Source organism: Ictalurus furcatus, chromosome 14 (genome assembly GCF_023375685.1).
Source record: "Ictalurus furcatus strain D&B chromosome 14, Billie_1.0, whole genome shotgun sequence".
Lineage (NCBI taxonomy): Eukaryota > Metazoa > Chordata > Actinopteri > Siluriformes > Ictaluridae > Ictalurus > Ictalurus furcatus.
In genome coordinates this window covers 22037626-22061704 of record NC_071268.1, presented here as the reverse complement: position 1 = coordinate 22061704, position 24079 = coordinate 22037626, and the positions used below count along the sequence as shown (strand labels likewise).

Genomic DNA, 24079 nt, shown 5'->3' with positions numbered 1-24079 from the left:
AATATTTTCCATATTAATTCACACAACAAAATTGCTGTTTAGACGAGGTAGTACTGACAAAAGTGAGCAATATAAAATACGGATAAGAAAAGACAAGCTGGAGTGAGGTATTACGGGTCTTCTGGCAGTCTGTCCAGGAGGACGTTGCTGCAAGTTCACCCTTAAGCAGCTCCAGTTAAAATTTCATAAAGCCTGAGGAACTTTAACCTGCTTCATAGAATAAAAATGAAAATAAATAACGCAGAACACTGACACTCAGTAAGTAGAAGTGTTAAAACCCAAACTGAGGTAGGTAGACAGCAGTGTGGATTTACGAACAATGAAAACATTCTACAGCCTAAAGACATTCATCGTTTGGTGAGGTATGTTTTCTTCTGAGCAAACAGAAGAAGACAAAGATAGTAGGAAGTACATTTGTTAAGTTTCATTAGCCTACAGAAGGCTCCAAAAGAAGTCTCCAATGCCCTCTGAAGTTGTCTGAAGGCTTCTTAAACAGATCAGAGAAAGTTTTCAAGGCATCATTAAGGTTTGAGGCTGTGCTTGTGCCTTTGAGCTGACAGTGCAGCACAAGTTAGTGAGCTTGTTTGGTAAAAGTATTTGAATGTATTTTTGTCGTATGATTGAGAAAGACTCTGGTCTTTGGCACATAAAGATCGCTCCTCTGTTTCCTGATGAGCAGCCTGACCTGAGATGGAGAAAGTGCAAACCTGTTTCACCTGCATCACTGGCTGGGATCTGTGCTTGAGAAAGGCAGCTGGGAGTCAGTGAGGTAAAAAAGCGAAGTAGATTCACGATGAAACTTGTGGGCAGATTTTTACAACAACGTTTGATGTGTCTCCGACATTTTCTGAGCTGTTCCTTTTCTCCTCACAGATGTTCGAGCTGTTCGGTTCGGCCTCGTCCTGAGAGAAGTTTCCAGAATCTCCCGTTTCTCCGCTGCCCTCGCTGGTCTGAGAGCTCTCAGACTCCCCGAGTGGTTGATAGAAGACTTGTGAGGAGGAGTGTTGGAGAGATGCGGCGACCTGCTCCTGCTCGTACTGCAACACCATCTTCCCCACCTCATAAAAACACCCTTGCTCTACTACCTGCAATACAGTGAAAGTTCGACTGAATTTCAGATGAAGAGTTCGAGGACTGCTTTTCATAATAAATACTGCTAGAGAACTGTTTGTCAGTGTTCAGATGAAGGCAACTGAAAAAAACAACCAAAAAAAACCCCACGCTGGTCAGTCAGGACAGGAATTTACAGAGTTTTTTTTATGAATATTGTGGCCTAAAATGCTTGATTTTACTGCTGCATTTTTCAAAATTTGCGATGCAATTTGCAGAGTTTTTTTTTTTGTGTCCGGAAAACTACTTGAATTGGCGAAATTGCAGTTGCATGAAATTGTCTTTCACAGTGATGTTTGTTTTGTAAATGAGACCTTTTAGCTGTACTCATGTTCGTCACGCGTGACTCGAAGAGAGCTTTGACTGAATGGGCGTGGTGATGACGTCACATGACACGTCTTGGCCCAAATCTGTGGAAATTCTGCAGTAATTTAGAAAATTTGCAAGCTCCTCAGAATACTGCGAAGTTTGCTTGATTTTCCATTAATTGCTCGATGTCAAAATCATGAAATCCTGGAGGGACTGGCTAGCAACACTTCTTAGGTAACAATTTTAAGGTTTCCTTAACAAAAGGTCATCGGACTACTGATTGGAAGGTCATGAGTTAAAATCCTAACAATGCCAGGATGCCACTGCTCGGTCCTTGATATCAGCTCTTAACCCTCAACTGCTCAAAAAAATAAAATAAAAAAGCTAAAGACAAAATGTAATGTCCTTTTACTTCACTCTGGATAAGGACATCTAACAAATGCCATTAAATGTAAACTAACATTATTTACTGCATTAGCTAACATTAACAAACCATAAACTTCAGCATTAATAAACTGTAAGAAATGTTAACAAAGTAACAAAGAAAGTAAATACAATCCTAACAAATTAAGACTAATGTTTATTCAAGTCAGGACTAATGTTTATTCCATCCTTGACTTAAAAAAAGGCAGAGTAAATGAGTAAAGATTAAATTACAGTATGTTGATAAATGTTTGCAAGTTACTGAACTCTGTGTGCTCTTCAGGATCAGTACCAAAACATGTTAATTAAGCTGTTGTTCATGTTGGTTATTGTGTTTTTAATTTTAAAACTTTTTTTATTATTGGTTAATGCACGAGTTGATGATGTTGCTTATTTGGTTTATTATTTAATAAAGTCAATTCATATAAGTGTTAGTTATTTTTTTATGTTATTCATGCTGGTGTAGTAATGCTGAGGTTCATGCTTTGTTCATGTTCACTAATATGTTAAATAATGACAGTTAAAGAGAACCTTAAAGAGATACACATTTATACATGACAACAACAACAAAAAAAAAAATCAAATGTTCAAGCTAGTTGTGACAAACTAGGACTTAAAATGGGAGTCTAATGTTGTGCAACATGAGATTACACACCCAACGTCCTCAGTCTGAAATTACCTGGATATTTTTCGGAGTGTGATTTTCTGCACGTCTGAAAATGTTCCACTTCCTGTTCTGTGTGTCCTGACTGATACTGATGATGGGTCCGTCATGATTTATCATCAAAGCTGGTCCACCCTGAATACACACACACACACACACACACATACACATACACATACATACATATATATATATATATATATATATATATATATATATATATATATATATACATATACACACACACACACACACACACACACACACATATATATATACACACCATCCATTTACCAAACCACTTTTAGTGCTATTGTCACTAAACCAAAGAATAAAAGAAACCTTGTAAGAGGTGATCTCACCTTGGTGTCAACATAGTGATTTCCCATCATCGGTACCAAAACCTCAGCGTTCTCTATGTGAAGGTGATTGGCCTGTGGCACACCATTATGAATAATCTCAGCACTCATTTGTCCATTCAGCTTTGAGGATGAAGATTTTCTACTGAGAGAAAAAGAAATGACACACAATGAGTTCTGTGTATCATTGCACAAAATGTGTGTATACAATACACTACCAGTAAAAAGTTTGGGCACCCATGCTCATAGAAGGATTTTCTTCATTTTTACTATTTTCAGCTATATGCAATTACTGCATGCAGAGATTAAGAAAGCAACTTTTAAATATATATTTTAGATTCTTAACAGTATTTCTGGTGAAGCTTTGTACACTCTCTTCAACTACCCAACTACTTTATTTTCTTAAAGTTCTTAAATAGGTCGAGCACTTAGCTGCTTCTCCTAAGTTATACAGGAAAACTACTCAGCGAAACAATTTATTTTTAATGAAAAACTACTTGTTTTAATATATTTTACAAAAGGCTATATTTTGTATACAGGTGCATTAACTTCATTATTTACATCTTTCTCAGCAACAAATTTCAACCATAAAGTACAACGTCTCAATAAATCTTTAAAATAAAATAAATATATATATTTTTTCATTGTCTAAATGAAAAATAAAATAAATACAATTAAAATAATAATAAATATAAAATATTTTATTAATAAAATAATAATACAAATTTTAAAAAAAATTAATATATTTTAAAGACCTCTTAAAGATTTATTGAGACGCTGTACTTTATGATTGAAATTTCTTGCCAAGAAAGATGTAAATAATGAAGTTAATGCACCTGTATACAAAATATAGCCTTTTGTAAAATATTTAAATTAAAACAAGTAGTTTTGAATTCAAATTAAATTGACTGGTAGTGTCCATAGAATATACATACCTTGTTTTGCTTTTAGTGATGAGGATGAAGATACAGGTAATGATGCAAGCCAATGCTATACACACACCGATCATAATGCCAGTCATAGATTTCTCATCAAAATGATAGGGACCACCTGGAAAATAAAATTCCCAGATAAATGTAATTGCATCATATCTTATTCCAGATTGCATTTGTTAACAGTGAGAAGCAATACATCAACATAAGTAAGTAATAGCCATCCGCACAATAGTTATAAAACACTGCATTTATCATTTTTTACAAAATAAGATGGATTCTGACACACAGAGAGAGAGAGAGAGAGAGAGAGAGAGAGAGAGAGAGAGAGAGAGAGAGACAGACAGATGGGTTTACCTATAGTCTTAGTCTGGCTGTAGGTATGGCGAGGATTTTTGCCCGGGTGAGTTTTCCCCCTCAGCACAGGAAGTTCCACAGTGATGGAGAAAGGGCCATCACCTGCTTGGTTTGAGGCTGAGATCTTCACCAGGTAAACATTACCAGGCTCCAGCTTCTCTAACAGAGCCATAGTATTGCTTCCTGGAAAGTACAACGTGATTCATCAGACGAGCATAGACAATGTTTTTCCTTAAAAACTGGGGGGAAAAAAATCTGTATAGCTATATGTCTGTATTCTACACGATTCATGCAATGAACGAATCCGCTAGAACAGAGGAGCGGCCCCAAAGTCCAGCCCCAGGGTCAAATGCAGTCCGCAGTCAAATGTTAACTGGCCCGTGACTTCTCTCTTAGAATGTAATATAGGTGGCCCGCTGGCCAACAGGTTGTAATTTTTCCTTTCACCCGACAGTGGCAGCAGTCTGTATTAACACAGCTAGCTAAATTGCAAGAGCCTTTATAACCTCTGACTACACCTGCACAACATTACTGAATGATATTTAGTCATGGCTACAGACAAGTTAACAGTCAGAAGAGATGATTTCAAAAGAGCTGGAAACAAGAATACTTTTTCCTTTGCCATAGCAATATGATAAACACATACATATTTTCATATTGTAAATATTTAGTATTTTTCATAATTCATAAGCAATATCTTGGTGATCAGGCCTCGGGTATTTTAACGTGGTCAAATTTGGATCCTGTTGGGAAAATTTTGGACACCCCTGCACTAGAACATTACATGAAAGTGTTAACTGACCACAGTTTATCTAGTAGCATGGCCTTACTTTTGTCTTGTGCATACCTTCTCTCTGTAGGACCTGCCAGTCTCCAGCTAACCATGCTCTCTGTGGGGCATAGAGAATGGTGTAGTGGCTCACAGTCAGGTTGGGCTGTTCTGGTTCCCTCCAGGACACCAATGCTGTGTCTTCCTCTATCAGAGTTACTCTCACCCCCAGAGGAGGAGATGATGGAGCTGAAATACACCAGAGTTTACAATAAAGTTATTATTTGAAGAATGTAATGAATTCTAGTTATGCTATTGAAAAATATTTAAAATATCACACTAAGAATATGTATTTAGTGTAAATACTACACTTAAATTACATGGTTCTTTGTGTATGATGCATAAAGCACATTAGTGTGTTTAAGGGCTCTTTAATCACCTTCCAGAAGAGTTCTCAGATATATGGGCGAGCTCCAGGGGCTGGACATGTGATCCATGTGTAAACGTACAACAAATTCATACCGCGTATTAGACTTCAGTCCGTCCACCATTACTGTCTGTTCATTCCTAAACAAAGAAACACAGGAAACATTATTAATCGCGTTTAACATTTAGATAATGGTATTGCATTGCATATCTACCACACATAAGGACATAAGGAGAGGTATAATATAAGAAGCAAATACATGAATTGTTTATTCGCGACACTGTATTTCAGCCTTATTTCTTATGTTTAAAAAAACATAGCTGATAGACTCACGTTTGGAGATAGCGTACAGCCGAAGCGTTGTACAGAGCCACAGGGCCATAGCGAACAGAATAGCTGACTGGTTTTCCAGAACTGAAGGCAGGTCGGCCCCAGCTGAGGCTGACGGATGAGGAGCTGTTGGTCTGACCATGGACGTGGTCCGGAGAAGGTAGTGTGGCCAACCTCCTGTTTGGAGCAGCTGAATGTAAAAAGAAGAATGTAAAAAGATGAATGAAGGCAGTTTCGTTAGCAAGCTGAAGCACTACAAGTAGTTTGATAAACTACAGAGGTCGACCGATTGATTGGTTTTGCCAAAAAGCCACAACGATAGCTTTTCCCGGTTGTGTCCGTTGCGGAGCGGCTGAGAAGGGTCCGCTGTCATTATACAGTCCGAGAGCGGCCTCTAGAGGCGAAATAAAACCATCACTGACAAATTTTGTTGAGTTATTTGAAGTGTTTTTTTAATTCATTTTGGACATCTCTATTTTCATTTGTTATTTGGTGTGCTGCTTTTTGGTTCAGTTTGGAGGTCTAACTTTTATATTAATATTTATTTTATTTTAAAAAGTACAGTACATTTTTATGGTAGAGTCGGTACTGTTTATTTTCAGTAATAAAGTTCAGCAATATTTTACTGTGAGTGTTATTTTTTCATTCTGTATTAATTTTAAAAACTATCAGTTGATTAATCGGTTATCAGCAGGTAGGTACCGCCAAAACTTAGTTATCAATATCTGTAAAATCCACGATCGGTCAACCTCTAATAAACAGCTCAAAATAATTATTCAAAGTCATCTAAAAAAACATTCACCATTTAAGAAAGACCAAATCATAAGAAGAAGAAAAAAAAAAAAACAACGTTTACTAGAAACTAATAATTTATAATAAATTCTGAACATGTTCTTATCTGATTGTGCATTTGAGACAATTTATCATCGTACATTTATTGTCCAGGTACACTTACAAGGACAGCCAGTAGTGCTGACAATCTGATGTGCCTGATAGCCATCACCTTGATCACTGAAAGCCAGAAGCTTCACATGATATTTTCTCCTTGGATCTGTCAGAAACACAAGCATCATGAGAAATATTATGAGGTCAAGAGTCAACATTTATTCGTCTTGAGTAACTGCTTTTGGCCAGTCCATCTCACTCCATGCACACTCATTCATACACTTGTTCACAAACTCGTTCACACCTGGGGGTAATTTGGTGAAACCAATCTACCTACTGCATGTTTTTTGGTGCTGAGAGGAAACTGGAGATGGGAGGAAACCATGAGGAGAACATGTGAAACACTATACTGACAGTGACCTGAGCTCAGGATCAAACCAGGAACCTTGGAGCTGTAAGGCGGCACTCATCCACCCACTCATCAATGAGAATGTGTGCTTTATCATTTCCCTGACTGAATGTTGGGGGCGGCTTTTAGTACAACAAAATAAATGGTGGATATTAAGTTGACAGTCATTGTGTTGGTTCTGCAGTGGCCAATCCTTCTCTTTTGTCTATGTCCACTCTCTCACAACAGGTCAATGTGACAATAATTAGCAGTCAGCAGTGCTCTGGTCAGTGCTAGCACCAAAGAAAATTCTGACCATGCAAAACACAGCCACAAGCAGATAGATCTAATCTGCAACATTAGCAACTGCTCGTATCCTTATCATATGCTTTTCTTCTTTACTGGCCCAAATACACTTGCAACCAGTGATAATTTCTGAAATTAAAATAGGAGTGATTGTTACTGACAAGGTCAAATAACTATCACAAATCAAGAAAGCAATCCAGATTTGTAAAAGAAGCTTAATGCAATACAACGGCAAGTATTTTTTAAACAAGTTTCCATCTAACCATAACTGTACGGTATATCGTTTTACCTCCAAATTATATATATGATGTTGTTTACGTAGTCCTCACGTATTTTACTTACTAATATCGATGCATTCTTAATGTATCTGAGCTAGTGCTGTTTCTGTAGAACGGATCCAAAGGTTGAGATTGCAAATCATCTTTGCACCACCAAGCTGCCACTGCAGCTTAACTCTCCATTGTTGCATGGCTTCTGTATGATGCTTTATCCTTGATCTGACCCTCACTTCCTTCCAAATCAGGTTTTGCAAAGAAATTAATTTAGTTTGAATGTTAATGTTATTTACTGATATCTGTCATTGACTACGTTTACATGCGTATCAAATTCCGTTTAAGGTCTATATTCGGGTTGCAGCCATATTCCGAATATGATGTTTATATGCGTAGAGGCATCGGAATATTCCTATATACATGGTTGTTGCAAGTACGGTATGACTGAGTTGCTATTCCTAAATACCTAGCATACAACTAAGTATCTGTTAGCACCCACAATTCCTTGCAGACTGAGCACACGCATATATCTTCTTTTAGTGGATTTTCTGATTAAGGTGTTTACATGGAACAAAGTTCCGATTAAAACAGGCATATTCCAGGGGTGGGATTCAGAATTTTTGGAATCGGGCAATCATACTGTGGAAAAACGGCCATCTTTTGATGCAGGTCATAGGGAGGAGTCTTCCTCAGTGTGTGTAGTATAGAGGCCTGAGAGACTTTCGGGGCAAACGTGAGAGGTCATGGGCCACTATCGTAAGCACATTTCAGCTGCTGGGATGGCACGTCTCCTGGGATACAGGGCTTAGGACCTTAGGTCTAGAGGTCAGCCGGAGATGAAATTTCATGTTCATGGGCATGAACACAGAGTTAGGGTAACTGCTTTTTAGGATAACTGTATGTCCTCAGCAAGATACAAATATGAAAGTAACAGATGGAATGGAAGACTACTACTTCCATCAAACTACATATCTCAAAGCTCATAGGAAATTTTAAAACAAATTATTGCCAAAGAATATATTCTAGAAATGTTTTCTTTTTGCAATAAGTATCTATTTTGTTAGATTAGGATTCCTTCAATTCTCCTGATGGTCGAGGCAAATTTGTCATGATTTGAAATTTGAATTTGAAGCTATGTCCTCCAAGTTCCATGCTCCTGTCACCGTGCTTTGTCTGTCCATCTCTGACCCAGTCCCCAGGCCTTTGTGTGAGCCTTAGTGTCCAGCTGGAGAGGGAGGGAGGTCTCACAGGCTTCTGCTACACCCAGCACCCTTACACAATAGACAGCCATGATAGGGCAAGGAACAAGGATGGGAAAACGAGGGAAGACACATCTGGACTTTAACCTTTGACACTAAGAGAGGGTAAGCGACTCACACAAAGCCAGAAGCAGGCTGATCAGAGGGAGCGTGCAAAAAGCAGAACGGACCCAATGGCAAGTATTGATCAGGAGGAAAATAGAGAATGCTCATTTGTTTATATTAAAAAAAAAAAAAAAAGTGTCTAACAATAACCACTATAAAATATGTGAAGCATAAGTGGAGGCTGCATATATTTTGTTAGAACTGTTGAATCAACCACAAACTGTATAGAAATATAATTTATAATGTACAACATGGTAATAGCACTGGTACTATTGAATCACATCTAAATATTGTAAACAAGGTCTATCGTGCAATTTGGCAAGAGGATATAGTGGACATCAGTTATATCTCTGTATAAACTGAAACACTCACCAAGTGCTGCAATAGTATGTTGGTAGTCCAGAGGGCGGAGCTGGACAGTTGAGCTCTCTGATTGGCCATCAGGATGCCAGGAAAGTTTGTAACCCTGAACGACAGCATCACTGGGTGCAGGATGCCAGCGTACAGTAACTGAAGTGCAGTTAAAGGGCTCTAACTCCAGATTAGGGGCAGAGGGTACTGCAGATACAAAAAGGGAGCGAGGTCGACATAGTAAGCGGACAATTAATCCTTCCCGCCTGTATGTAAAAAAGTGCATGTTATTACTGTATATCCACTACAATACGATGAGCTAATGTGCAATTTAACTGAAACATACTATACACATTGTATTAAACATGGAAATGTGCATTATAGACAGAAATACTGCTAAATGAAGAAGAGAACTAAATAAGGTGACATAGCTCTACAAATTTGCAAATCATGTATAACATCTCTGACATACAGCTGGCATGGTTACACTTGTATACAAAATCTACCAGCCTATACTGTACCTCATGGCTGCTTCTAATGCCTGACAAAGAGTGGGTTGATCTCAGTATAGGAGACAATGTTAAAGGCAAATGATTCAACAGTAAAAGTTTCAATTAAACATCTCACCCAGTCAAGCACTGATTAACTTCTAATTTAAACATAACGAAATCTTTAGTATATGATCGATGTTTGAACAAAGCGAGTACAGTAATGCAACAGACAAAATAATGCAGCAGTTATGTTTAATGTTTCATTCGATTTAATCCCATAATCAGCATTCTGTAAAGAAGGGACTCTCCAATTGAAAACCCACAGCCATGCACTCTTGATTTTTCTGCTTCTCCCAACATGCTAAATGAACTGATCAAAGAGCTTTATTCAAATCTCAAAACTTCGCAGGACTAGAGTAGAGAACAGTTTCTGTATATGGGTAAAGAGAATGTTATCACTTAGATCTTTTTGCTTCATTAAAACATCAGCAAGTCACAATGCAACACCACTCCGCCTGTATTTAAAGTCCCTTAACATAACTAGAAGTGCTCATGAACACATTTCATATAGATCAACTGCAACCATAGCCAACCATCAGGAGCTCTGCACCAAATCTAACAAAATAAGCAATTTCTGCCTGTCGAATATGGAGATAAATAAATGCACTCAGGCCCCTCCTTTTTTTTTTTTTTTTTTTGCTGCTCATCACCCCTGCCTCTGAAATGGCCCTATTCTTCTCCAAGACCATACACAGCCTGGGGCATTTTTCTTTATGACCCATGACTGAGCTGGCCCTCAGCTCCTCACTGACAGACCAGATCAGAGGTCACTGAGCAACAAACCTAATGCTTTAACAATGTCGATTTGCAAATAGCTATTAGGCTACAAGTTACTTCAGTATCATAATGAAAAAGCCTAAAAATAAAAATGTAGACAGTTTTTTGTAGAAAACATTTTAACCCTCCTGTTATGTTGGGAAAAAAGTTACATCCATTATGTGATGGGTCAAAATGACTTCCACAGTTTAAATGCACACAAAAACAGCAGAGAACAGCTTAAAACAGTAAACCTTTATTATGGCTTGTAGACAAGCCATAAGAATAAATATTTGCATACAAGTTCATGATCCTTAGTGAGGAAAGTCAAAACATTTCAAAGAGAAGAGAGAGATTAACCAGTATCTCAAATGTGGAAATGGGTCAAACTGAGCCTTAACATAATAGAGAGTTACGGTAAGCAAAAAAAAAGAAAAGAATAGAAAAAAAAAGAGTCAACATTCTTATTAATGTATAAATCACTAATAAATCAGGCACCCTAATTGTTTTTAGAATTTCTTTTTAGAAATTAAATGTCTTCTGTATCAGTGTGTCAGTAAAAATGGCCAAATATCCAAACAATCAGTTTACAAAATAAGTAAATGTTAGATATATATTTTTTTGTTAAAGAAGAGTATATAAACAAAGAGACCACTTTCCAGATAAAAACATCATTGAGTCTGTTCGGCATACCAACTGTGGCAAGTTCTTCAAGATTTTTGGGAAAACCTACCAGACAATTTCTTTAAAAAGAGTAAACCTACAATAATTGATGGGAGTTCTTTCACACCAAATATTTATTCAATTTAGTTTTTTTTTTTTTTTTTTTTTTTTAAACTGTTAACCTGATTTATGGTAAAGATTTTGACATTTTCATTTTTTTTGAAAGCATCTTTATTTTATAGATTTTTCTTCCAGGTGTCTTAAACCTTGGAACAATACTGTATGTCACCATCTGTAGTTACATAAGAAAGGACAGTTCTATGTTTGAATTTGTCCTCTTGCCAGGGGCACTGCGGGTTTTGGCTTTGCTATAAAAATTAAACTAAATTTCAGGCTCTTTGTTTGTTTGTTTTTTCAGGCTGTTTGTTTTTCTGGAAAACATATCTATATTTATATATTCCTTGTTGTTAACAAGCATTATCGAGTATGTATGCCCTCACCTGTGGCTTTGGAGGTTTTGGGTGTGCGGTGAGAGCTCCAGGCCGACGGCTGGCTCCAGCCCACGCGGGTGGACACCTCGATACGCAGCAGGTAGATGGTGTCAGGCTGCAGGTCCTGGAGCAGGTACTGGGTAGAGTCCCCACCGTTTACAGGCAGCTCTACCGAGCTCACCTGTTCATCAGTGGCAGTGCGGAAAGACAGGCGGTAGGCAGAGACACGTCCACGACTTAGCTTGGCAGTAAGAGGCTGCCAGGACACCAGAATGTCAGTAGGACTGTGGCTGGTAAGGCTTAGCTCAGGGGTACGAACAGGCACTGGGAGAGTAGAGGCAAAGTACAGTACATTTATGAGTATGAGCTGATTTGTAACTGACAAAAATAAAAAGGAGTTCACAAGAAGAATAAAATCCCTTAATGAAAACAAAAGCATACGAAATAGGTTAATGTGTTTGCTAAACCAAGATGCACCAAACATACAGTGAGACCACAATGTATTTCTTTACTCCAGTGCTATGGATCCCAAGCAATACACAGTGAAATCAGCTGACTAAAATCATTAGTCTACCGGGAACATCTTCATGAGTTAAACTGAATGTGTGAAAGAAGGAAAACATAAAACTCTGCAATGTTGGGATCCCAATAAGGAAACACTTGGCAGCACTGCAACAGACACACCATCAGTACATTTCTGTCCTATAATAAAGACTATAAAACTCAATAACTTTATACTGACTGCCCACTGTGCCGAACTCACCATCCTCCAGTGTGTGTCGCGTGACTTGCTCAGACATGCGGCTGGCTCCCATGGGCATGTAGGCCACTATATAAAACGTGTAGTTACATGCCGGCTCCAGATCATCCACAATGTGGCTAGTTGTGTCATTTCCAATCACTGCTTGGTACTCTTCGTTATTCAAACCTGTGGATACAAGCAATCAAATCAATAAGAATTCATTTAAAAACAGCAATGAAATGGTAACTGATGTTTCATCAGTGTCTGATCACGAAGAGTAAAGTAATGACAGCTACATTTATTATGGAGAAATACACAAGGTGCAAGGAAATCTTTTGTACTGGAGAGTCTATGAAAGCGATACTGTCTTTGCTAATACTTAACAGAAGAACAGTCTACTTAAAATACAACCCATGCCTGCCTCCAGGACTTCTCCATAAGCAAACTTGATAAAGCATCATTTGGAAAAGGGACATAATTCAACTTGAAGAAGTTCAACTTTAAATTCCAAAATTCTTAATTAGCTAATGTGATGAAGATATTTTGAAATACGCTCTTATCGAGACATAAAACCAGAACGCTCGGGGAAAAGAAGACACAAATGTGAACTGTGCCTTTAAGAGTAACTGGAGCTCAGTCCCCAAGAGTGGACAATAGCTGATCTGCCCCTTTCTCCTGCCCTGACCTCGCTGTTGTATGGTAACAACAGATGGCTAATACTGCACATCACTGGGATTTACAAACCTTATTACTCTTCCACTTTAGGGCACTCAAAAAAAAATAAAATAAAAAAAAATTTTTATTCCTTAGTCATCCTGGACAGCATCACTTTTTTTGCAATCTGGCTGAGAAATCACAAAAAAAGTGTACATGAACATTCGACTATAGCCGCACCTGACTATATCTGAACTATTATTGTTCCAGAGCACAGCCAAAGTTGAACATTTTTAGTGAAACCTCTAGTGATTAAGAGTAGATATCCATGGATATATATGAATATACGTCTCTGCTAAACAATAGGCAGGGCTTTTGGGTGCTAACAGTAGTGATGTTGCAGTAGTGACACAATGTTACAGTAAAACTGGGATCCAGATAGGCGTTGTAATGATATTTATCTTACCATGATCGCAAATTACATTTAAAAATCCTTGTAGTCATCTAGTTAAAACCTGACCCACAACAATTCACATAAAAGTTGCACTATAAAGTGCCATTACACCAGTGGTCACCAACTCTCTTCCTTTAAACTTACCTTCCTGTTGGTTTCATCTCCAAACAAAATCTAACACACCTCTGTTAGTTGATCAAGAACTTCTCAAGGCAATGATTAGATGGTCAGGTGGACACGATTATGGTTGGAGCTAAAGTCTTCAGGAAAGTAGATCTCCACGATCCACTGCATTATATATAAATGCTTATAGCAGTGCACAAACACAAGAAAACTGCATTGATGATGATATAAATGCAGTAAAACTGACTATTCCAATACATGTTTTGCCATTAAAGCAGCCAGTATTTACCAGGCACCTAATGAAAATAAAATTAAATCAAGCGATAGTAATAAAAATATTGTTGATTGATCATTTTCTTGTGTCACCTTCCTTCCAAAAATACAGTCGTTTCCACAATGACCAATTGGTAACGAGTAATCATAGAATATTCTCGTTATTGCTCACATCATGGATATGGAGAGAAAACACAACTGATTTGTTGGCATTTCTTAAAGAAGTAAGCAAAAGTGATGGGACAGCACAAGATGCTAAAAAGCAAGGGAGGTGGCATTTCTTTTTTTTGAAACTTCTTGGCCCAATGTTCACAAATTCCTTCCTTTGCCATAAAGAGAAACACTGTCACAGACTAGCAGAGCAAATCACATTGGGAGAATACTGCAAGTTACATGACTATGTTGTGGGGTAATCCGAATAATTAGGCAAGCTAAAATAGTATTTTTTCCATTGATATGGGAAAATATTTGTGTTGTTATATTCGTATTATGTTGTTTAAAGGGCATAATGTATTTATGTATTTATTCTCTCACAGCATCACTGAAATTTTACGGTTGCAGTCCCTCATTATACAACAGTTATTATAGCTACACTATTAGCCCCAACTCTATATGACGGCATTTAACACTACTGTATTACGTGAAGCACTTGGATCAGGACCTTTGTAGCTTCCTGTCCACTTGCTGGATTACCGGTCTCTTGGTTTTCTGTGCCTCATGTTTCACAAATTAAGCACAAAGCTAGCTTCTTTCTTGTTTTTCAAAAAATTTTCCTGCATGTGCCAAGTTCTGCCACAAGCCTTCTAAACAGATTGTGTGAGGTTGAGGGTCTGCCACATTTTTCCAATATTCACTGGCAACAACAGATGGTTTTATGACATATGCTTATGAAAGTGAAAAACAAAATGTTTCATGCCAAATTGGTGCAATTGGTAACTGTAAGACTGTGTTGGGACGATTACATCATTAATATCACATGAGCCTAGATCCCAACAAAATGGTTGGTTTTTGGTAAAAACTCATTTTAATCATTTCTTATTAATCAATAACAGAAAACCCTGGTGCTCTCTTTTTGTTTTTCCCCCTCCCTCGTCTTTACTAAGTCTTACTGTACCTTCTGCCTTCATGTAGTGCACCGAGTAGGCAATGACTTTATCTGCGTTGTACTGAGGCCTCTCCCAGGCCAGTAAGATGGCAGAGCTGGAGATGGTCTCAGCATGAATGTTTCGAGGCGCGCTGGGCCGATCCTCCGACATGACCACAATCAGCCGTGCCATGGACAGAACCGAGCCTTGTGAGTTCTCAGCCTGGCACTGGTAGATGGCATCGTCCTCAGGAATGATCTGGGTTATCACCAATTTACTGGAAAAAGATAAGGAAGAAAACGTTAGGTCATTATTAGAGATGCACCGATACAAAATTTCTCCGCCGATACCGATAACCGATTATTCAGAGTGATATCGGCCGATACGATAACCGATACCGATAGTTCTGCCTTTTATGCCTTATTTTAAATGAATAATAATTAATTCCACAATTCTGAAAGAAATGCAAATAAAAACTTTATTCTCTCCATTTCAACAAGTTGTTTCACAGTAACTGGTCTCAAACAGAAAACACATTACTCTAATTACCATTAACACATGAACTCAATTCTGAAGATTAAAATAAGATTTCTTAACGTATTGAATGTTATTAACTCATATTAACAGAATTAATTGACTGAACTTTAAAAAATCCTCCTGTTAATCTCACATTCACTCACCACAAACAAAAGCATTTCTACTTCATCATTGAACATCAAACTGGTAATATATAATATAAGCTTTTTTATATATTAACATTAACTGGATATGAAATATACTACTCTACCGATAGCCGATGGCGTGAAAAATAGCCTTAATCGGCCGATAATCGGTAAATCGGTGCATCTCTAGTCATTATGTTTCTTCTTATATGAGTCAAGGATCAATGACTTCAGGAGAACTTCATGAGGACATATAAAGTCGGGTTTTATAAACCCACTTACAAGATGGACTGTACGAATTAAGATGGTCCAAGCCTCAAGTAGTTGTGGCCCAATATATGTAATTATTATTATCATATTAACATCATTTTCACCTGAATGCAGGTGGCCTACCTGTTGTACATCTTAATCCTGCCATTGGAGTGAATCACTTCTCCATTCTTCAGCCACTTGACACGGGGAGCTGGCACACCCTCTGCCTGACAGTTAAAGCGAGCCGTGCCTGCTCTAGGCCGAGTCTGGCTCTCTGGCTTCTCTACCATTGATGGAGGCACTGTGAAATGAGATTCAGATTTGTTCAGAGTGAGACAGACATAAACTTCTGTCTTACTGCACAATAAAGAGTAAATACTGAACGATAGTAGTCCCGTTAGAGAAAACAATCTCCTCACCGAGCACAGTGAGGTTTGCAGCTGCGATGGTGAAGTTACGTGTGCGTGGTGTTGTTGCTCTACACAGGTAAACTCCACTGTGATGGATTTTTACACTGGAGATTACAAGGTTCCCATTTCCCAACACTTTGACCCCAAACACATCTATGGGCTTAGAGTCGGCCCTGCTCCAAGACACCAGGGGGCGAGGGTTGCCCTCTGCTACACACTCAAGAACAACAGTCTGGTGCAGACTGGCACTGATGTTCTGGGGCCCTGCAATGATCTGGGGCTTCATGAGTGGTCTGGCTCCAGGTACTAAAAGAGAAAGAGTTGGTTTTAACGGCAGGAGCATTAATCAGTTGTTTTAATGCGTCAGTCTTTCTTTGTCTGTCTTTCAGGCATTCCGAAGGTGGGCTGCAACAACTAATCGATAAAATAATCGATAATAATCGATAATTAAAATCATGGACAACAAATTTCATTATTGATTAGTTGGGTCTGTGACGTTACAGTGTATAACCCCCCCCCACCAGTGACATCACTTCACGGCTGTGAAAAACGCATTTCTATGAATAAAACACATCTGGAAAACAGCGGAGGTCACAGAGTGAGTTGCTGCGGGAAAAGTGCACAATCCGGGTCATCCAAAACATGAGAGTGTTTTATATTAAGCGCTTCAAATAAACTCGTAAGTGTATTAACGTGGCTTGTCATGTCAGATGCTTCGACAGATGCGTGTGATGTTTAATGTGTTCCAGACATGTTTTCTTCAGCACAGAAATGACATTTTTACGTTTATTTCCTTATCTGTAAATGTTAGTCATTCACGCCAGTGTTTCCATTTTACATAAAGTCTCGTCCTGACAGCAAGTGAGTCTCCGTTAAACTTCACTGAATGAGCGCGAGTCCACGCAATCAAACAGCACGCAATAGAAAGGACGCGCAATAACTCTGACTAAAATATTCATTTTGATCAAATATGTTGTTTGTTGCTATATTTAGTGATATTTAGAAACAAAAGTAATTGTGTAGTGTATGAGTGCAGTAACTGTAATGGAGTTATAACATGTAATTGTATAGAAAAGTAGGAAGTGTCATATTTACAGAATAAAGTAACTTTACTGTGTTCAGATGAGTGAATGTGTGTTACTGCACAACATTCAACCTCTTACCACTTAACACTTAGTTTGTGCTTTTGTTTTTCTTCTTTAGCATTTTTAATATAGTGATTTAACTTCTGCTTTAAAGCTTGAGGAAAATCAGTTGTCTTTTTTGTTTTCAAAATATAATGTTAATATTTTTAAAAATCCTTTGCACGATGTATAGCACAGCGCACATAGATACATTTAATACCTTTTTCATAGCCTTCAATTTGCACAATGTTTGAAGGACAACATCGGGCAGAATGTGAAATAACAGGTTTCAAAAAAATACAGGAAGTAAAAAATTGGCCTTTTAATCTGACTAATCGATTCATCTAAGAAATAAATGACAGATTAATCGATTATTAAAAAAATCTTTAGTTGCAGCCCTGTTACAAAGTAAGGTTGCCTTGGCTGCAGTTCACACACACACACACACACACACACACACTCTCACACCTGAGTCGACGGTAAGCATGGCCTCCCTGCTTCTTAGCTGACTAGCAGTGTTGGTGGCGACACAGCGGTAAAACCCAGCATCCTCCAGTTTTACCTCATGGATCTGCAAAACTCCATTTGGCAACACAGCGATTCTAGAGATACAACAATAAAATGACATTTATTATGGAACTCTAAAAACAGCCTTTGCCATTTATCCATGCAGTCACATAACACAATTGACTGGCTGTTTATCTGCATAAAGTGAAATCCAATAATCCTTGGATGGAAATATTTCTATATTAAAGTGATGCTTCACACAAAACAATTGCAGGACTGAGTGGGAGGCTCTGTACCTCGCTGTTTCCAGAGGCAGAGCTTTCTGGTTGACTTCCCACGTGATTATGGCTGGTGGATTGGCATTGACACTGCAGACAAACCTAGCTACAGAACCCTCGTTAACTACTACAGGAGAGGGTTGGTTCACAAAGGATGAGATACCTGAAAAAAAGAGACAGAGAGAAAGAGACTGCAGTTTAAGATCACTGCTCCAGAGCTTCATGATACATTTGGAACACACAAACTGACAGAAAATTTACGTGTACATGATGTCAAGTTTAATTATCACACGTGATTTATCGAATGTCAATCCATTAGCTCATTATTCAGAAACATGATACACATGTTAAACATGATACAAAATATTTATATTTAGATCAGCGAATGTACATAAAGCATGTGCAAACAAATGTAATTCTATCCCAGCATGACATAAAACACTTAAATCAAAATGGGCAGCCTGAAATGAAAACGATATTTAATACCTCTCTGATCAATAGATCAATGCACCAGTGGCAGTGAAGGATGGCTATTCATGGATCATTATTAATCAATAACTGTCCTGTTCACTTAGAGTCGATTCATTCAGAATACTGACTCAAATGAATCGTCCTATTCATTGGGAGAGTCGATGCTTAAAAACAGAGCCCTGGGTAACAGGATCTCATTATTACACACAGTAATATTTAAGCACCGTTATGTGGATTGAGAGAAGGATTCAAATAATGACATATTGTTTAATACAGTAAAATATTGAAGACGATGGTCATTTGAATTCAAACTCGAGTCTATAATAATAACCAATAAGTATTTATTGACGATCTGAAATATTGTCTGTACAATTCATATGAGTAACTTTTGATGCTTTAAGGATACTGACACCATCATTTTGTAGTGCTAGTTAATTTAACAGCTTTGCCATTGTTTTCTTTTTCTCACTCCCAACACTAACCCCTCAACACCATCCCAACACCACCACCACCTCCTCCATTTCTCTCCTTACTCTCGCTCCCCCTCTCCTACTCCAAGTAAACGATGTTAAAGGAAATCAATGAATGTTCATCTTCGGATGTAAAAATCCACCCTTGTAAATCATGCTGGAAGACAGCAGGAAATTAAAACAGCCTTTGTTTACATGCGCTGCTTGATTACAGCTAAGAAGCATTCAAATAATCCAATGCTCCACTCCATATGTGCTATCACACTTAGAAATCAACTAGCCTTTGCTTTGGTTCTTAACTTGACCTGTTCCAGGTTCAGCGAGTCAAGGGCCTGCAGAGCACCATCTCCTCATTAGATTTCTCTGATCTGTGAATTCTTTGAGGCGAACATTTTTGTTATTCTACGGGCATTCATCGTTGGGATAAAAGAGATTTTATCCTTGCTCAGGATCAGCTACTTTAGTTACACAGCTGTTGCTGTGAACAAAGAGAAAAATGCAGTAGTTTATTCTCAAAATCTTCAAAAAAAAAAAAAAAAAAAAAAAAAAAATGTATCAGGAAGTTAATCCATAACCCTGATGTTAACTTTAGAAGACCCAATTTAACACAATATTTGAACCTATTAGCTGAAATTGAAATTAATTTTTTTACATATGGAGGTGAAACCCCAATCAAACAGAGGCTTTATATAATAAAGGGATGTCCCCAATTTTACTAATCAGTCTTTAAGCAGGCTTCCGTGCATGTGTGTATAAACCAGTCCATACAGGTTTTCGGGGATTTTGTTTGTGATTGTTGCGGCCAAAATTGCGCGATTTTGCTGCGTTTTTTTTTTTAAATATGTGAAGTTTTTTTGTGCTTTTTTGCAGAAAACAACTTAAATTGGCGAAATTGGAGTTGCACGAAATTGTTCTTCGTGGAACGGTCTTTCGCAGTGATGTTTGTTGGTAAATGAGACCTTTTAGCTGTACTCATGTCCGATTCACGTGAATCGAACGGGGCTTTGGCTGAACGCACGTCGAGATGTCACATGCCGCATCGTGATGACGTCACATGATGTGTCTTGGCCCAAATCTGCGGAAAATCTGCGAATATTGTGGAGTTTGCTTGAGTTCGTTTTAATTTCTGCGATTGCAAAATAGGACTGATAAGCGTGTGCATATGTGTATCTGTCTAGCTGGCCAGTCCTGTGAGGTCAGCTGGGTCATAAAGAGAGGATCAATGCCTAGGTCAAACAGCACAAAGGATTCCTATCAAAGGTCAGGGGTCACCTAAGCCCGTCTGTCCACTCAATTTCAGCCAGGACTGGCAGACCCCCTAACTGAATGCATTTAGAATAATCAAATACCCAGGACTGTGGTAATGTTACGCAAAATTGTGAACACTTTGATATATTTATAGTGTCCGTTGATTGCAAATCAGAAAATATAATTTGCAGGCATACTTGATAAATAATACACAGATTTAATTTTCGGTCTCACAGTAAGCCCATGTGAGTACCTAACACGAGTCGCCACATGCTAGACTAATTTTTTAGCAGGTAAATAAACACATCTATAGGGAGTTAGTGGGCTAATAGTTGTGGCTGACTTGTGAGCTAGGCCAGAAATGACATAAGACACCAGACATTTTCCTAAAAATACACTAAACCCAAAGCACTTCCAGAATTATATTAAAACCAAAAGCTTGAACCCACCTTTCTTAACTGACTAATCTAACTGGCTGATCAAAAATAAATAAATAAATAGCCAGACTTTGTGAGGAGCACCAAGGCATCAATCAGGTTAGATCCAAGCAGCAGGGCAGGGCATTGACGATCACCCTGAAGTTGGACAAAGCCAGTCCCACAACCTTCATGACCTATACACCTCTCCCATGGGCCCTCACACAGGCTGCGAATAAAGCCAACTAATAGCCTGCCCCATCCCCCCAAAACTGCCCCAACATGAGCTGGCCTTGGCTGCACAAACTTTTTAACCCTTCAAATGCAGGGGTAGTGTGATTTATAGGATTTTCTTAATCTACTTTCATAAAATGACACCTAAATAAGTGATAACAGGACGTTTGATGAATATGGGAGTCATATATTATAGCAGCTTTTAATAAATAATTTTTTTTTAATATACCATAGTCATATACCATAATTAAAGGTATATAAACACATCTATAGGGAGTTATGATATATGATGCGATATCTATGCACAAAATCGTTTAATCTCCTCATAACCATTTTATCGGAAACACTATAATTCTTTTTATGTGCAATATTCTCAATTGTACAAAGTTGCAGTCTGTCTATTTGACAACGTCATCACTGGCCTAGCTGAAAAGGCACAGCTGTCATCTGTCCACAGGTCTGTGGCCAAACAAACGGCCTTAGCGCAGTGTTCTTTTCTTTTTGGGGATTGGGGATGGCCACAAGGACAAAGAGGGCCAGCGAGGATGGCCTTTTAGAGATTCCTACGTGTAGCCAACCAGAAAACAACGGCTTGTGAGGCGCTGGCCGGACGAAACCTAATACATGCAAATGTGTGCAGCTACAGGGTACGAAAGTGTGTGTAAAGGAAAGACTTTCAAAACGTGAATTCTCTTCCTCATTCTTTCTCAAGTACCTCAAATCTTTATGATGCTCCTGATTGACTGTCCACCCAGGCTTAAGTGCCCTTTTAACTGATTACGTAAAATGTTACAGCCCTTTAAACTGAAGAAACAAGGTACCCATAAAGCTAACTGAACAAACCTGTCTGAAGGGAAAAGGCAAAAAGGTAAATATATACCATTAGATCTGCAAAAGGTGAATACAGAATACAATATCTAACATTCAAGGTAGAAAATTGTATGTCCTGGATAAGGCAATGTGTAGTCTGTGAATAAAGTGACACACTTTTCTGTCAGTATATGTATATGATGATGTTGATATATACACTTTACGATCAAACACACTTGTCTGCCTTGACCATAACTTCTCTCCCATACTCACTTGAGATTGTAAGGCGAGCTCTTTGGCTTAGGATGGCTCCGTATTTGTTGCGAGCAAGGCACTGATAAAAGCCTTCGTCTGATTGTTCTACTCCTCTGCTTACAGATGACAGATACAGAGATCCATTAGGCAAGAAATGAATACGATCACTCTCTAGAACTCTGGCCCCGTTTTTCTGCCATCGGATGTCCACGGGTGGTTCTCCTTGGGCCAAGCAGTCCATCACTACATGTTCGTTCTGAGATACTCTCTTGTCACTGGGTTCAGTCACAAAAGACAACTCACTGAAACAGAAAACAACTGCAAAAGAGACAGAGGACAGGGCAGGAGGTGCAGGAAAAGGGTGAGAATATGGTTTTGAAAAAGGTCATCAAACACTTGATAAGGTACTAAAGCCAGTAAGTGCAAAGCATATTATTATTATTATTATTATTATTATTAAGTTGTGTGTTGGGTGAAAACAGTTCAGCACACATAAGGATAAACTACTAAATACTGAGAAGTCTGATCATTTCAGAGCTTTGAGAAGGATTAGGACTGACTCGTTTTGGTTGCTTGCGATACAATTATCCCTGCTGGGGAAAAAAAACCCAATAGAAACCATCACAGAAGTTCTAATGGTTTCCACTACAAATACCAATACAAACCATCAACTAACCATTAATACCATCACCATTATTGGTACTTCATGGTATCCACTAGACAGAACATGACACCAAGAGAAGACTGGTAACAAATTACCAGTAGAGGCAAACAGGGACAATTACAGTTTCCATTAAAACCAATACAATTCCCATTAAAACCATTATAAATTCTATGAGGGTGTCTATTGGGTTTGTTTTTCAGCAGGGATGCATAAGAAGCGTAGTTTTTTTTTTTATTAAATTGATACAACACACAGGCTGAACTTTAAGCTTAGAAGACAACATTTAGATATTATTCTTGTAACATTTTTATCACTGGCTACCATCTCCACTTCCTGAAGACTCAAGCTCAACCTCGGACCTTCCGGACATCCATTAAAACGCCGTAAACAGGACAGTAAAGTGCGTCTTACCTGGAAGCGACAAAACCCAACACAAAATCAGCAACTGCTGACTTTTCTTCCTCCGAATGAGCGCCATTTATTGTAATTTCCGTATCATTCTCCCCGAGTTGAGAGGAGAAGCGCTCGGAGAGATGCGCGTCCACAAGCTGGCTTCACTAATGAGACACTTTCCACAGCGTGACTTTCTGCTCAGTGTGCTCGCGCCCTCCCTCCCCACGTAATTACGTGATTGCGTCACTCAGCTCGGACCTTATGAAGACACGCCCCTCCTACCATCACCACACGCGCACACACATCAATTCATACACATACTCTCTCTCTCTCTCTCTCTCTCTCTCTCACACACACACACACACTCTCTCTCTCTCTCTCTCCCTCTCTCACGCACACACACTCTCTCACACACACACACTCTCTCTCTCTCTCTCTCACACACGCACACACACTCACACACACTCTCTCCCCCCCTTCTCTCATACACACACATGCTCCCTCTCTTTCTCTCTCTCCCACACACACACACACACACTCTCTCTCACACACACACACCCCACACTCTCTCTCTCTCTCTCTCTCTCACACACACACCCATGTCAAGTGCAAGGCCAGAAAATAGAGTGGTGATGCATAAAGTGTAGGTATATCTTAAGTCTTACTGACACTGTGTGAATAGAAGAATCCGTTTTGGATGTGCAGATTCAACAATTGTTGTGAAAGAAGAACATTCTTTGGAAAATGAATGACAAGCGAGCCATTAAACTGCTAAAGATGTGGCACAGACATCCATGCAGTTCCTCTCCACCTCTCATCAGTTTCAGATACCCTTCAGTATAATGCT

The 24079-nt window shown here is 38.6% G+C and overlaps 1 protein-coding gene across 1 annotated transcript; it reads right to left on the bottom strand.

Annotated features, from left to right (window-relative positions):
• Positions 1-210: 210 nt before the first annotated feature.
• On the bottom strand, positions 211-23685 carry prtgb (protogenin homolog b (Gallus gallus)). Its single transcript, XM_053642078.1, has 19 exons — positions 23251-23685; positions 22194-22493; positions 18290-18434; positions 17955-18088; positions 16372-16668; positions 16094-16253; positions 15068-15315; positions 12471-12635; positions 11717-12031; positions 9268-9453; positions 6636-6731; positions 5684-5870; positions 5363-5490; positions 5002-5172; positions 4155-4337; positions 3801-3915; positions 2869-3010; positions 2522-2641; positions 211-1085 (listed from the first exon to the last, which is right to left on the bottom strand). The coding sequence occupies exons 1-19, from the start codon at positions 23315-23317 to the stop codon at positions 789-791; spliced, it is 3456 nt and encodes a 1151-aa protein (XP_053498053.1). The 5' UTR covers positions 23318-23685; the 3' UTR covers positions 211-788.
• Between the last annotated feature and the right edge of the window lie 394 nt (positions 23686-24079).

What these genes read in the sequence shown, in the direction of transcription:
- prtgb (XM_053642078.1), bottom strand. Translation starts at nt 23,317, where the DNA reads ATGGCGCTCATTCGGAGGAAGAAAAGTCAGCAGTTGCTGATTTTGTGT. An exon ending in AGGATTAAGATGTACAACAG is followed by an intron (nt 15,316 to 16,093) that starts GTAGGCCACCTG and finishes ATCTTTTTCCAG; the next exon opens with TAAATTGGTGATAACCCAGA. An exon ending in CAAAACCTCCAAAGCCACAG is followed by an intron (nt 9,454 to 11,716) that starts GTGAGGGCATAC and finishes TTGTATCTGCAG; the next exon opens with TACCCTCTGCCCCTAATCTG.